This window comes from Egretta garzetta, unplaced genomic scaffold (genome assembly GCF_000687185.1).
Source record: "Egretta garzetta isolate BGI_Z169 unplaced genomic scaffold, ASM68718v1 scaffold397, whole genome shotgun sequence".
Taxonomy (NCBI): domain Eukaryota; kingdom Metazoa; phylum Chordata; class Aves; order Pelecaniformes; family Ardeidae; genus Egretta; species Egretta garzetta.
In genome coordinates, this window is record NW_009260493.1 from 6,884,175 (window position 1) to 6,899,792 (window position 15,618).

General features: G+C 37.1%; 1 protein-coding gene across 1 annotated transcript; it reads left to right on the forward strand.

Annotated features, from left to right (window-relative positions):
• Window positions 1-28: 28 nt before the first annotated feature.
• MTFR2 (mitochondrial fission regulator 2) lies at window positions 29-10,409 on the forward strand. The gene is made up of 8 exons (XM_035899879.1): window positions 29-103; window positions 498-629; window positions 1,046-1,150; window positions 1,394-1,518; window positions 3,541-3,758; window positions 4,872-5,172; window positions 8,106-8,292; window positions 9,819-10,409. The coding sequence occupies exons 1-8, from the start codon at window positions 29-31 to the stop codon at window positions 9,915-9,917; spliced, it is 1,242 nt and encodes a 413-aa protein (XP_035755772.1). The 3' UTR covers window positions 9,918-10,409.
• The last annotated feature ends 5,209 nt before the right edge of the window (window positions 10,410-15,618 follow it).

Consider the following 15,618-nt stretch of genomic DNA (forward strand, 5'->3'; position numbering starts at 1 on the left):
ACGGGCTTTGCGCCTTGGGTTTGTCGATATGGGAAAGCTCGGCTGGTATAGACGTGTGGCCCGCACGTGGGATCGCGATAGGTCACAGTTCCGATGCAGCCGTGCAAGTGGTTCTTTTGCTCTCTGAACGGGGGCGGGGGGGTGGAGTCAGCGGCTCTAGCTGTTAAAGTTTTGCTACCTTAAATGAAAGGCTGCATAACGATTCCCAAGCAGCAGTTAATCCTGTCTTTTCAGAGACCTGGGAAAGGTACTGTGTGGGAAACTGGAAGGGTTAACTGCTGCAGTAACAGTCAGGGGCTGGTGTTAGAGTGTGGCTTTGTGGGCAGTTCTGTAGTCAGGGGGTGTCAATAGTGAGGCACAGCTGCAACAAGTAGTTCTGAGGAAATTCTTGCTTTATTTACGTGAAACTGCTAAAGTATTTCCAGGAGTACTAGTTTGAGCTATCCTGGTTATTTTTTGGTTTCATTGTTGGGAATTCTTGGTTTTTTTCTTGACAGGCCGTATTTTTGGAAACTCGCATGTTTGGCTGCAGTATCAGTCGTAAAATCAGAACATGCCTTCCTACAGCAATTTCATCAAGAAGGCATTTCCAGAAGTTATGTACAGTCATAAGGAAGTATCAGATCAAGGTACATTAAACTTACTTTAGTTCTTTACTGATTTTTTTTTCCCCAGTTCTTTACTGATTTTTTTTCCCTGAGACTTTCATAGATCTATCTGCCTACTCAAACGTACACTTTTCCTTTTGCCAGTAGCTCATAATGTTACTAGCTGCGTGGTGTAGTTGCTACATTCTTTGTTGGCCTATGTGCCACTCTAAAATATACTGGCTACAGGGTGTATCATGGCGGTGTTTTGGAAACAGTCTGTTAAAACCAATGTAGGCCTCTCTGGACTTTCAGCTTGAGAATAGTGCTGAAAAGTTAGGTTAACCTGACTGCGCTATATTTAATTATGTATAGCATTAAATTATTTAATAACTTTTATTGTAAGAACTGAGGGCTTTTATTTTGCTTCTCAGATTACAAGGTATTCTGATTTGCAGGTCGTATCTGTTTGCCAAAAAAAGGAATATGGATCTACTCGAAGCGTTGTCCGTAGACTTGGGACCATTCTTTCCTTAGAGCCCTACCCAAGACCTTATCTTCAAGTAAGTGGTTTATTGTTATACATATGCTTCAACTATTTAAGTTTTCTAGTTTCTTAATGTAGAGATCGCTTTCCTGCCCTTTTTAGCTTTTGTAACTCTTGTGTTGCATTCCTTTTGCTTGCTGTTTTTGACTTGCTTACAGCTCTGTTTAAAAATTTCTCTTGCTGAGACAGAACTTTTAGTATGTGCTGAATCTGTTTTCTCTTTATACATTGTTATTTTTTCTTGTTTGTTTGTTTTCAGCTTGTTCAAGATCCAAGTCCGTTGGGTTATGATGAACAAACCACAGCTCCAGCTTCTGTAGCTCCATCACTTGCTGATGTCCTCTGGGTGGCAAATGATGAGGGACAAGCATTTACTAGACTTAGGTAAGTAAAAGTAGAATATATGCGCAAGAAAGGGTAATGAAAGTAACTTACATCTTCTCTATGTGGTGTGTGGTTTTGTTTCGGGGTTGTTTTGTTGCTTTTTTTTTTTTCTTCTTTTTTTCTAGCCCTTTCAGGCTTCCAGCTAAACCAACCCTGGAAACTTCTTGGGTTTTTAGGGGAGCAGTTCCTGCTTACCTGGAAATTCTTACTATGTATTCTTATTTGAAAGATTTCTGAAATTTGAGTGCCCTCTTTTCTCTTTCTAATAGCATGTCAGGGTGCATTACTGGTATTTTAATTTGTTTTCACTCACAAAGTACTTTTTGGGAGAGGGAGATTAAAGGGGAACTTGTCTATTGCAACATACAAGAAGTTTACAAGCATTTTGGTAAACATTGTAAAGGGGAAAACACATAATACTTAGATGTCTCCTTTTGACCTTGACTACTACAGTGCTACGTGTGTAAACCTTGATGGTTGCTTTGATAGAAAGAAAAACATAATTTCTTTATTTAAAAAAATTACCTTGAATATAGTATATGTAATTCTTTCTAGCTTTTATAGAGTGCTAAAGGAAAGTATTTTTATGATTATAAAATATTGCAAGTACTGTGAAATGACAAATTATCCAGGAATTTACAGGCACAAATAGTATACAAGTGTCTCTTCTCTCCTCCCCCCTGCCCCCAAGAAGAAATAGAAAGTTCACTTATTGTTCCTCTAAAGGATCTGTTCAAAATCGGAGGATGAGTCAGAACCAAGATTAAAATTTGGATGCTTATATTGTACTGCTTCTGTTTTGGACAATGTAATTCTACTTCTTATTGGCATGTGTTTATGATCTTTCTGCTGCTTGCTGGTAATGAAACTATGAGAAACTGGTGAAATGATACACTTTTTATTAGAGAAGTTTTGATAAAGTGTTTCATCTTACAATTCCTGAGATGTTACTGTGGAATTATGGAGGGTGTTTTTTGCAGCAGCTGTAAAATACTGGAAGAGTAAGGATATGGTTAAAAGGAACTGTGGCCTGTTTTGTCTTGCTTGTACTGCTCTTTAGCAAGTCTGATTCACAGATCCGTGAAAGTTCATTCTTTTGTTGTTTTCATTCTTTCTTCTTCCTCTTCCTCTCCTGGTCCTGTAGGATGTTTTTCTAGAACAAGTATTCTAATTGATATCTTTTCCTTCTGAGCCATTGTGAAGAGCAAGGGTTTTTGGCAAATCGGAAAGCAATGCCACAGGTCTGATTTGAAGTAAAAGGACGGTTAATATAAGGGAAAAGGTCTGGTTTTGTTTCAGTCAAAACTTAGTGCAACTTGAATAAGTAAAGTAAATTTAATTCCTTTCTTTCATTATGAAATTCTGGTAGTTTGAGTTTACGCTCATTCTGTATTTTAAGGTTATTTCTGCAGGCACAGACTTGAAACAATCTTTAAAATTGAAACCTGAGACTTGTAGCGCAATTTTCTAATTCAGTCTGTGTTCATATGTAGCTTACAGAAGATGAGATTTTTGTTCTGTGTATTAAAACTCACGATTATTTTCCAATATATTTCCTGAAAGATTGCAACTGCTTTGCTGCTTGCAGTGTTCATCTTGCAGAGTTTGATAAATGACTAAAATGTGTGAAGCCTAATTAAGAGATTGTTATTATTTGACTCTCCCTGCCTTTCATATCTACTGTTTCAGGTAGGGAGGAGGGAGACACACCTTTATGGTGTCAGTCTAGTAGTTATTGAAAAATAACAGCTCAATCCTACGTTGTGACCTTATGATGTATAATTTATCCCTGAGTAAATTATCTGACTATTTTTTATGATGACTTTTCAAGGATCTGCATTGTACTTGAGCAAAGGGAGACTTAAATATTTTTAAGGTTATGAGTAGTTCAAAGTTTTTTGAAGTTTTCTTAAGTAGTTTGCAGATTTATGTCTTGCTGAATGGTGGTAACTTGCTTGAACAGACAGTGAGTAAGTTTTGCTGGCTGAACCTTTTGAAACAGTGTCTTTTGTTGCTATCTAGGACTGAATTACAGAGAAAAGAAAAAAATACAGCTTATCATGACCTACATCCATCTATTGATTCAATACAAAGCGTTCCAAAAAACAGTACAGGAAAAGACAGTCTAGTTGACCAAGCAGCACTCCAGAAAATTTCTGCTCTTGAAGATGAGCTAACCTTTCTTCGTGCTCAGATTGCTGTGATTGTTTCAGCGCAGACATTGGGAAGCATTCCACCACGTAAGCCCTTCTGGTTTGAAGCAAACCAGTTTTCCTTTTTTTCTTTTAGAGTTCCTGTTCACAGCTTGCCATATCTGATATAGTTAGAGAACATCTCTAATTTCTGTAACTGAGGTTACACCAACAAAATTTACAGAATGTAGTATTTTGTTTTTCTCTTCAATATTTGGTGCCTCCTCCCTATCTTTTTCATGGCCTGTTTGTCAATTTTGAATGCAGTTAGGATTAACTGATCTTTATACTCATTTCCATGTTTGTGATGGAGCTTAGCACTGTCCATAGGCTACCAACTACTGCTTAAAAAAGTTAGACTGTTATTTATCCCTTTTGGTTTTTGCACTATTTCTGACAAGTTATCAAAATAATGGGTTAAAAAAGGATTCTAAGGAAGTCAGGTTCAGGCTTTAACAAAAACAAATGCTGTAAGAGATGTTTCTAACAGCCACTAGAGTATCAAAGATTGAAGTTCAGATTAGAGACCAACTATCTTGTGATTTTTACTTTTTTTTAAATCTGCCCGCCCTCCCCCCCCCAAAAAAAAAAAAAAAAAAGGTTTTGAGGTCTTGATTGACTTGCAGTGTGATTGTTGAAACATTTGACCTGGTGTGAGGGAGTTAACATTTGGGTATGTTGTGCCAAGTGAACTTAAACAGTAGTTCAGGCACCTCTGTGCTTTGTTTAGGTGTTCTGTTGGCTCTTATTTTGTCTCTTCTCCATTGCACTGAGTATTGTAGTCAATTTTAAATGTTCTGGGGCTATCTTTGCTTTTGCTTCATGTGGGATATTCTAACATTCAGACCACTGAGAATGAACCGTATGTAGTAGCAGGCTGCTTTGCTGGTTTATCTAGTACTTAGATTGAGGACACAAATGGAGAAAATCAGGGCAGCACAAGACACCTCAAATCCATAATTTCATGTGTTCTGAATCTGTGGCTTATAAATAAATAATTCTTCTGTGGTATAATGTGAGGTGTATAAGAGAGTGTTTTAGGAGGGCTGTCTTGTCTTGACTTAAAGCTGAGTTATCCTAGATGCTGCTTAATATTGTTAATTGTGAAGGTATACTGACTGAAAATAAGATCTCTGTTTTTTCTTTTATAACTGCATCCAGAAGCCTTTAAAACATTCAGCACTCCAGATGGATTTTACCCAGTGCCAGCCATGACTTCTACGCCATTGTCCGTCTCTCACAATCACTTTGTAATTCCCTCGCCTCCTCCACTTCCTTCTGGTGTACCATCTGGTGTTGATGCTAGTAATTCGGCAGTTGAACTTATAAAACAACGTCGTGCTGCAAAAAACAGTGGTTCAACTACAGCTGATAGTGCTGATCACCAGAGGACAAAGAACGTTCCTAGTATGATGGATGTTTTGAAAGACCTAAACAAAGTTCAGTTGCGAGCTGTTGAGAGGTAAGTTGAACTGAATGCGTGTCTGAGTGTTCCAAGGCTACGTAAGCATCGCAGCACTTAAATAGCGCCAGAGAATGCCAATGTGAAACATCATTTAATGAGCAGCTTACTGCTGACAAACTTAAGTTGGCAGCTTCTAAGTTCACAGCTTGGAATGTAAGGTACTTGTGACATGGCTTTTAGATGCATTTAAAACATGCTGAATATCACAGCATTTAAAACTAGCCTTCTGCTTTAGTATACAAATCTCAGGTTGGGGTGGGGAGGTGGGTGTGTTGCTCTCTGGAGATCACTTACAAAGTGGCCTATGCAGTCACAGGAAATTATCTGAACAAAGAAACATTTTGGATTCACTGTGAAAGGACAAGTCCTTGGGGAAACAATTTGAAAACTACCGTTAAGATACCCAAAGTATTCTGGTCCTAACTTTGAAGTGTTAAAGAAAATACATGCTGTATTGTTTATTGAAAATGTTTTGTAAACTTGTATTTCAATAGTGCAGTTGGATCATAAATATTTTTAATAGTCCACTGTTTTGATGCTAAGCACAGTTGACATGTTACAAAAATGCATTTCTAAAGACTGCACTACCTCTTTGGGTCAGTGTTGCTCTGCTGTGCTAGGTGTAATAGAGGTTGTCAGATGTCTTTTCTGAACTTCTTGAGTTGAAAAAGTATAAAAGAAAACTGAGTCTATGTCGTGGTTTAACCCAGCTGGCAACTAAGCACCACGAGGCTGCTCGCTCGCTCCCCCCCACCCCCCAGTGGGATGGGGAAGAGAATCGGAAAAATAAAAAGTAAGACATGTGGGTTGAGATAGAGAGAGTTTAATAAAAGGTAAGAATAACAATAGTAATAATAATAATGGTAAGAGAATATACAAAACAAGTAATGCACAATGCAATTGCTCACCACCTGCTGACTGATGCCCAGCCCGTTCCAAGCAGTGATCACTTTCCCCCTGACTGACAGACTAACAACCCCCCCCCAGAGCATGATGTTATATGGTATGGAATAGCTCTTTGGTCAGTTTGGGTCAGCTGTCCTGGCTGTGCTCCCTCCCAGCTTGTTATGCACCTGGCCAAGCAGGAGAAGCTCACAAAGTCCTTGAGTAGTCTAAGCACTACTTAGCAACAACTAAAACATCAGGGTGTTATCAACATTCTTCTAGAACTAAATCCAAAACACAGCACCATGCCAGCTAGTAGGAAGAAAATTAACTCTATCCCAGCTGAAACCAGGACAGTCTATAATGAATATTTGGAGCTCTTAATGTGGGAAGAATGTCACTTACCAAAACTTACTGCGTTCTTATTTCAGCATTTTCTTAACTGTGAGCTTTATCCCTGAAAATAACTAGCACAAGTCTTGGGCAAATTATCTATACGCAACTCTAAAGCATATCTTTACCCTTTTAATGACATTTTCACAGTAAATAAATATTAAGTGCACTTAGGTAAACCTATGTGTTTCCTTTAGATATGTTTTCTTCTAGATAATTTCATGTACAGTGAGTGAAGAAAGTTAAATGTTCAGCTTGACAGTTCTAACAACCATCATGAGGAGCAGGGGTGTAATTAGGAAGTGGCAGGTGTGCATCTGAAATGCTTTCTGGATTTAGGCATCTACCTGTATTCTGAAGGTAGAACTGAATAATGAATTTATATTGTTGGAGGGAGTAATGTTGATCAAAGTTGCTATAATCTTTCAGGCAGCAGTCTGACAGTAGTTTAATGTGTGCACTGCAAAGGGAAGACCTCTGTTCTCAGAAGTTGAGAGCCTGAAGATCCCAGTTTCTACTACCTGAGCACCAGCTTACACATTGGGCAAGTGCTCTTAACAGCTTGATTTTATAGGAATGGTGAACTCAGTCCTTTCAGGTTTCATGTTAAATGACATCTGCTGTAACTGCCAGACTTTGAGCTCGGTGCTGTCAGCATGCATTAATAGGTGCAATTCATTGGCCTGGAGATAGCACTTCACTAGCTGAAGTATGAATATATCTAGGTTGGGGTTTTTTGTGGGGTTGTTCCTTTTTTTTTAAAAAATCTCAGTGGCTAGGAAGCCTGTCTTGTGATTTATTTTCTTGGGCTAGTCACTAATTTTCACATTTATGTTAGGTTTTGGGGTGCAGGTGCTGTTTTGATCTTACATCTCTGTGCTGTCTTGATTTTGAATTGGATAAGAACAGTTTTTCTAAATTATGAACTAACTTTTAATTTTTGCCTATAAAATTTTCATATTTGGATGCTCAGGTGCTTGTTTGGAGGGTAAAACTGTCTTTGAAGCCTTTGTGCCAAATCTGATGATGTTTTGGTTTTGTTTTTGTTTTTTTTTTTTTAATAATGAAGCTTAAGTTCAAGTGTGGTTTATAAATGGGGCTTTCTGGTCACCTGGCTGCATATTTGACTTTAAGTGGTTTTTTTTCTTTTTTTTCTTTAGATATAATTGATCTGAGGAATTCTTAAGCTTTTTTCTTTCTCGTGAGACCATAGAAAGGCATACTGTTCCAAACCTAAAATTATTGCAGTTTAAATCAAATTATGTTCACAATGGTTATGAGATATGTTAGTGAGAGATTCCTTCCAACATACCTTGAGGCCTGCTATAAAAGCTGCACATTTTTCTTTTTTTCCTCATTATTTGCAATACTTCAATTCTTTGTGTTGATTAACTGCTATTTTTCTTTACGAAACAGCATCAAGTTGCATTTTCAAGTTAAGAATCTGGCTGACAAGTTGTTGGGTGTACTTGTATTAATCCTGTTTGGTGAATTGCTGCAAAATAACATTAGCAGCATTATTTGTGTAATCAGGGATTTACAGGATAGGTTGTATACAAAAGTTGTGTCTCTAGATTTTGGATCACTCAGCATAGGACTAAGACCAAGAAACAATAATTATTAATTAATCTATTTATTTATTTATTTTGTAGGTCGCCCGGAGGTACTCCTCTTTCTAGACCCAAAAAGAGGCTAAGTTCAGATTGGGATCCAGTTGCTTTACTAACTCATGCACTAAAGCAGAAATTTGCACATAAAAATTATGATGAAGATGATTCCCTGGACAAAGAAAATCGATCTTTTGATAGCTCCCCATTTTCTAGTCCGGAGATCCCACTGGTATGTTTTTATGCAAGAATGTGGTTTTTATATTCTTGAAGTGAACACTGTTTTCATGGATAGTTGCAGGGTTTTTATGAGTCTGCAACTTCTCTACAAGGTTTTTAAGCCATCAGCCTAGGTAGTTGCTTTTTTCAAGTATAATCAAGGCAGTGAATCTCAAAGATTAATTGTTTTGGGTGGATTTAGACTGGTAAATACACTTCTAGAGGTGCCAAGAGGAAAAACTTCAAAGACTGTCTTTAAAAATTCAGCTCATAGTTGATTGAACTATGGACTTTTGCTTGATGGTAACTGGCAGGTATCCTTGCATAGAAACTGTATGTCTACTTGGTAATACTAACTATTTAGTGACTAACTAATTTTACAAATAAAGATGCTACGAAGGTAGTGAGGGGTCTGACTGACATGTGCTATGTGTTCAGAAATTAAAATGAAAGCAGTGGCTGTAATATTTTTCTTTGAGGTAGCATCATTTCCACACAGTTTGCATCTTTATCCAGAATGAGATGTGATTCTGAATGCTGTTGCTAAGCCTGTGAAAAATACAGTTTTTGGTATGAACAAAAAAAGAGTGGTAGACAGAGCCATTGGACTAAGGTGGTTCTGAATGCTGATTCAACTTACTCAGTGCAGCAGTACTGTTGGTTATTTGTTAGAGACTTCCACAAACCTCAGAGCTGCTTAGATGAGATGGATAGAAATAGGTAGCAGTAATTTAGGTCTCGCTTAGTAATTCTATCTTTATACCTCAAGAATGAGACAAAGATTTGGACTATGGCATTTGTTAACCTAGTGGAGGGAAATAAAATATGAAACATATGGAAATCCAGACATTCTTTGAAGGCTGCTGCTTATACGCTGCTTGGCTGAAAACTTAAGGAAAACCAAGGTGTGTGTTTCTATTTCCAGCTTGAATGATTCTTTTTTTTTTTTTAACTTTTTATTTCAGTTGCCACAAGGATTTTGCAAACAAAATATAGCATGTATTTTACAGACTGTAGTGAGCCAACAGCTATGACGAAGTCTTAATAACTTTCCCTGTTGACTTCCCCTGCCTCCCAAAGGAAAAATTAGAAATTTGTTAAAAACAGCCAGGCTTGTATTTTGGATTCTGCAGACCATTGTGTTGCATAGTTGACATACCTGACTGTAAATACAAAGATCAAAGTTAGACCCTGGAACAGCTTGTTTATGGAACAGCTTTTGTTCCAGGATCTAACAGCTGAATTACAAAGTTCTGGAAGAGAGACTGCTTAAGGCCAGCATGTTCAGGAGTAGATACAGAAAGATGGTCTTTTTCCGCTTAAAGCAGAATAACCTCATGAGCTTGCGATCAAGCCTCTAATTGTATACCCTTGAGTGTTTTGAAAAATAAATATACTTATAGCAATTGCACAGGCTTACTATTTTATTCTTTCTATGCTGAAAAGTGCAACAACTCTTCCAAACTCTCTTTATTGTAAACATCTTCTCAGTCAGTTGTCTTGGGTATAAGTTTGTTTAATTCCATTCCTGCTCCCCAGGTTGGACGTTGCAGTCTGAAGCCAAATGCAAAATCTAGCCTTATAAGAACTGATGAAGTTAAACAGGTATCAACATGGAAAGCAAGAGCACATGTTTAATTGACGGAGGCTTCTGAGGAAACTTCATAGTGCGTATAAGTGATGGCTCCATGTTGAAACTGCTGTAAGGTGCCGTAATGTTTTCTACAACATGTCTCTCTTATGCTGTTGAAGTTTGGGTCGTATGGTTTGTAAAATTGCCTCTTCCTTCTCCTTAGTTTCCCAGCTGACAAACTTGTGAATTCAAGTTTGCATACAACCAAATAGCAGTTTTTATTGCTATGGAGCAGTGTGTTTGAAACCTGGGAAATGCAGAAAGTCAGTGTGCGTGAAAGAAAAATAAGTGTTGGTGTGGCAGCTGAGGTGTGCACTCTGCACTTCAGTGTAAATAATGACAAAGTGTAAACTTTTTGTTAGGGTGTTATATATAAACTGACTATATAATTAATGGTAGCTAACACTGTTTCATTAGAATGGTATAGTTGCCTCAGTTTTATTTGCAGTTTGCTGATGCAGCTACATATTCCATGTGCAAACAGTATTCTAACTTATTTTGGGTCAGTAGATAAACTTGTTTGTGAAAATTTGTTGTGCTGTGAGTAAACTGCAGGTTGTCTGTTAAATGCCTATAATATGTGAGAGTTGTTTTCTGAGATAAAAAAGACCTTGTAGAGAGATCTGCTAGCACATAGTCTGAATTCCATATGTAAATAAAGATTAACTCCCTCTTTGGCTTCTCCATATGAAGTCTGTTTTGTTCACAAGAGTTTATAAAATAAAATTTCTTTGTATCTTAGACGTGTGTGGTAGTGGCATTTTGTGTTGCAGACTAACTTTTTTGAATCCCAAGAGCTGACTATATTAGACAACTTCTTAAATAAATCATATTATCTATAATGAATTAAAATAGAGCTTAGATTTTTCCTGCCAGAGTACTTCATGGAGGAGTCCCTTATTTACAAATTTATTATGATCTACTGCGTACAATAGCTGTCTTCACTTAATCTTTTGTCTAATGATCCTGATGGATAAAACCAAAATCCTATCAATTAGACTGTGGACTGTGTCCCTTGAATATCCTGTGTGTCTTCTATTTCCCTGCCTGCTTACACAGAGTAGACTGGCAGCTGGATTCTGTCTCACTGCTGTGTCTTATTTGCACAGTTCTAAGAAATTACTGTGCAAATCCCATACTTTGTTTTAATTTTAAAAGTTATCTTTTGACCAAAACTGGAGCTTGACTTGCTATTTCATGCTTCTAAAATCGTGTCTTCTAGATGTTTTTTTCTGAATTTAGTCATTACTGAACTGTATCACATTGTCCATAACAGTTTGAACTTTCCTTTCTTTACCCTTTCAAAGTATGCATTTGCTGCATTCTCTACATAAACTTGACAACTGCTATGAAATCTGCACAGAATAGCCAGCTTGACCCTCTACTTAACATTCTAACCCTCTTCTGTCAAAGCTCGCCCTTGTCTTTTGTCTGCTGCTCTGGTCTCTGATCTACTAGGGCAGCAGGGAGCAGCCATGAAGGAAGTCCACGCAGTGCCTGCAGAAGAGGGTATGTAGGCAGGTGAGTTCTGGTGAGCACAAAGCCACATCAGCTCCCTTTTGCTCAGTGTCTGCAGTGAGGTGAGGTGGGACAAGTTCTCTCTTGTGTTATATCAGCATTCGTAGACCCAGGGGATCTTGGGGTTTGTGGCCATTCTGTTGTGACTGACAAATATGAAGGTGGAATTCTTGCTGTGAGAGACTGAATTAATCTGCGAAGCCCTGAATACAGTAGTCTTCTCTCTCTCCTACTTCAATTGCTTTATGTGCCCAGCAGTTCCTTCTCTTCAGGAAGAACTGTTGTTTTGGACTCCTTTTGTATGTTTTTTTTCTGTTCTCTCCAGATTTCGTCATTTAACTACAAGTTTTTGGCCTACAGGGGCATTTTGCAGGGGGAATTTTGAATTTGAAAGTAAGTGTCTTTTCATTTTAGAAGGGAATTCTCTCGGAAAATTCTTAGTACCTCTGAAACCAAGGATCTAGTGTCAGACTTTAGAAGCATCTGCAAATTTTAGTGAGTTGTGTGACCCTTCAGGTTGTTGGGTGCTATCTCTGATTTTTGTGTCAGTCTGATGTGAATTGTGTGGTAGTCTGTATAGCTGATCCGCTTCCTTAGGGAAAAGAATAAGTCATGGGCCATCTGATTTTTTTTTTTTTTTTTTTTTTCCCCAACTATGTACCACCTACACGTTATGAGAACAGATTCTTTGGTTTATGTAGTTCCAGATGTAAATTAGGTTCAGCATTGCTCCCTGGTATATCTTGAGAAGCCTGTGGGTGGCATCTGGTAACATCTGACAGTTTTCAATGCTAAGAAGTAGCAAAACTTTGACAGTGATGTTTAGTAATGGAAAGGTTAGCACCCATAGCAGAGATTTTTCTCTTTCAGAACTATGTGGCTCAGTCATCTTACTTTCTTTGACCAAAATGTCTGTATCAACAACTTGGAAGCAACTTGAGGTTCTCGTAAGGTTATCCATACCCACTTAGAATCCATGCCCTGTGTGCCTACAAATAACCTTGTTTACATAAGGTCCCTGACTGAATTGTTTGGTGACAATGCAATTCTTAGGGATGTGATACGGGAGAGGAGGAAGGGTCTCGGGAACACGAGCACTCTATTGGTCTGCTGGAACAATCTTGTGAAACGTTGCGAAGTCTTACTCTTGTCACTGAAGAAGTCTGGAAAATTTATATTCTGCCACTCCTGATGAATTTTTGGGTAGGATGTCTTGGAGAGTTGCTGAGGAGGTTTCTGGAATGAAAGTTGTTTTTCTTTTTTCCACTAGAAAGACTTAAGAAATACATATAGTATACCCAGTTTTTCAATTGATAAAATTGAAACAAGAATAAATGTTTCAAATATTTTGAGTAAATAGGGCTAGAAGGAAAAGTACAATGCAGTTGTTTAAAAGCACGCTTAAGGACTTTTCCCTAGTTGAGCTCTCTGTCAGTGAGCTTCCCATTACAAGGAGACTAATAAACACAATTACCTGAACTGTCAGAATATCACTGCTGACAAACTGCTATAATATACCAGACCTGTCCAGATACTCACTACTTGTGAGAGACAACTGCAGTCTCTATGTGTAGGTACTGCATCTGTATTACCTTCCAGGTTTATCTAAATAACCTATAAATTAATTTTGTATGATGCTTTAGAGCATTATTGTTGCACATCTATGTGAAATTTGCATAGTTTGCAGATTCTGTTCCAATGCTTAACATAAATGCTGTCACCTGGCTGAAAGATGCATAGAAAAAATGGATCCTTCCTTAAATTTTCCAGTGGTCAAAATGGACCCTATCAGCCCACTCTAATGAGAGAAACAACTGAAAATTTGACATTTATGTTGCCCTCACTCAGTGGTATGATTTTATTGAATAACTTCCAGTTGTTTTAAGATACAAGTCCTTACTATCACAATTCTAAGTGAAAAAATGCAGCTTTTTTCCTGAATAGCATTGTCCTCAATATTAGTATAAATATTTTTTTCTCTTTCTTAGGCGTGTATATTCATCATACTTAACACGTTGGCACTGAGAATGTACTGCTATGTAAAAGATCTGTCTTACGTAGTTTCACTGGCATTTGTGAAGAATAACTTGATAATTCCTTTATTTGTTTAGACATTGAGATTATACAATTTTATTCTTTTTCAGTGCTAGTCCCTGCCATTTTACAAACATGCTGACATGTCAGCCCACAGGCCATTCTTTTCCCTTTTATCTTGATGATTCTAGGGATTAATTACCAAATTCTTTCAAAGTACCCGTGAAGTCAACTTTCATAATTGACTTTGTGTAGAGTCTAAACGGTAAGATTTACAAGGCGGTTAATAATTATTAGGGCACTAACCCCTGCTGAAATGCTTGCGTTTGTGATTTTGTTTGAGTTTTTAAAATACTGAACCGATTTCTGTCTCTGTGGGTGTTTTGAAAGGACATACTATCCTTTCTCAGTTTAATTTTACAGTTTATCCACTTGCTTCTTTTTCCTTGCAAAACTTTTGAAAGTATCTTTGTTCGTGGATAAAATCTACAAAAGGTGGATACGTGCTTTTTATTTGGTTATATCTTTGTGGTACTTGTGTAATTTAGTATTACTAAATAGTGAAGCTATTGTAGTGTTTCTTCAATAAATGTACTAAATTTTTTTCCTTTCTTGCCTTATTGCTTGTATGCAGCATCATATATTTTGTACTATATATATTGCAGTTCTGTTCCTGAAATTCAGTTATTTCACCAACCTCTCTTGTCTCGGTACTTCTTTCTGTATGGTCATAGTCAGATTCTCTTGGTCACTGTCTCCTTCAAGATTTTATCTTTTCAAGGTGTAAGGATTGTTAAGAGAGAACATTAATCCTTGGGGAATAAAAGAAATAGGTTAAAAAGAAAAGGAGAGAAGTTATTACAAGAAAGCACTCTTGAACCATCTGGTTCATCAGCAAGTTTATTAACAAATGTAGTTCTGCCTCCAAAAAACTGGAAGTAGGTAAATTACATAGTGGTAGATATGGGAGCTTCCTTCAGAGAAACTCCGTGTACTTTAAATTGCCCAATTTAATTGCAGAGATTTGGATGGGAAGCGTGTAGCTTAACTAGAAGGTATAGGATAGCTGTGGTAGATCACCAATGTATAAAGAAGGAAATTATTTTTCAAAATACTTTGTCAAAGTATGAAGCTGAAGTTACTATAAACAGTATAGCAAAAAAAGGACAAATACTAGATAGTAAGTATAGAAGAGATTTCGTAATAAAAGGAAGAATCTTATAAAGTCACCAAAAATAATGCATGTGTTGTGAGAAAGAATAACAAGAAAGAATAAACAAGACATGGATTAATGTTTGTATCTGCTTGTGTAAATAATTCTGCTTTTGTTTCTTGCAGTTTGACAAATGTGAAAGGCACAATCTGGAAGGGTCTTTGACAAGCTTTTTCCTCTCTTGCTGTTTGTAAATGTTTCAGTGGTTTATAACAATGCACGTCATGCTCCGTGGTTATGCCTAGAAACATTTTGTTTAGGAGCCCAGTGTCTGACTGCTGTGATAGTTTTAGCTATCTAAAATTATGTTGTGGGTAGAGGCTAAAGGAGACAGCTGTCCTTCAACTTGGGAAATACTTGCCCAGATCACTTAGAAATTCTTGTGCTTCAGAAATATTTTCTCTCTTTTTAATACCAGTCACCAACAGAAGTAATTTCTATTTATCATCAGTTTTCAGTGTACTTTTTCTATCTCTAATTATTCCTCAAAGAAATGTTTTGCCTGTCCATCTGTGGGCATGTGTTAATAAAATAGCTATCTTCATAAGGTAACTGGTATTAACCCAAAAGTCTATGTTATTTAATTTATATTAGGATATCTCAAAATTAAGTTACAAATAAATGATATTGGCGTGTGTTTAACAGAACTAGAAAGAAATGTCTGAAAATCACATAACTGTGAATATGAATCCTGATTCATTCAGATGTATATGGAAGCACCTACAAAAGGTATTTGAACCTGCCGTCCTAGCAAAAAATGAAGATTCTAAAACCTTCTGTGTTGCTAAAAGGATCTTTCTCTTTAAATTCCAGTGTGATGCTTTGTACTAGGAGAGTGAAATAGTAGTTTAATTTGCAAGATCATAACTTTACTACGTTTTACCTAGCTATATTTTAGCTATTTAGCTGAGGGACATTTTTGATGCTGCTAGATGTTAGTT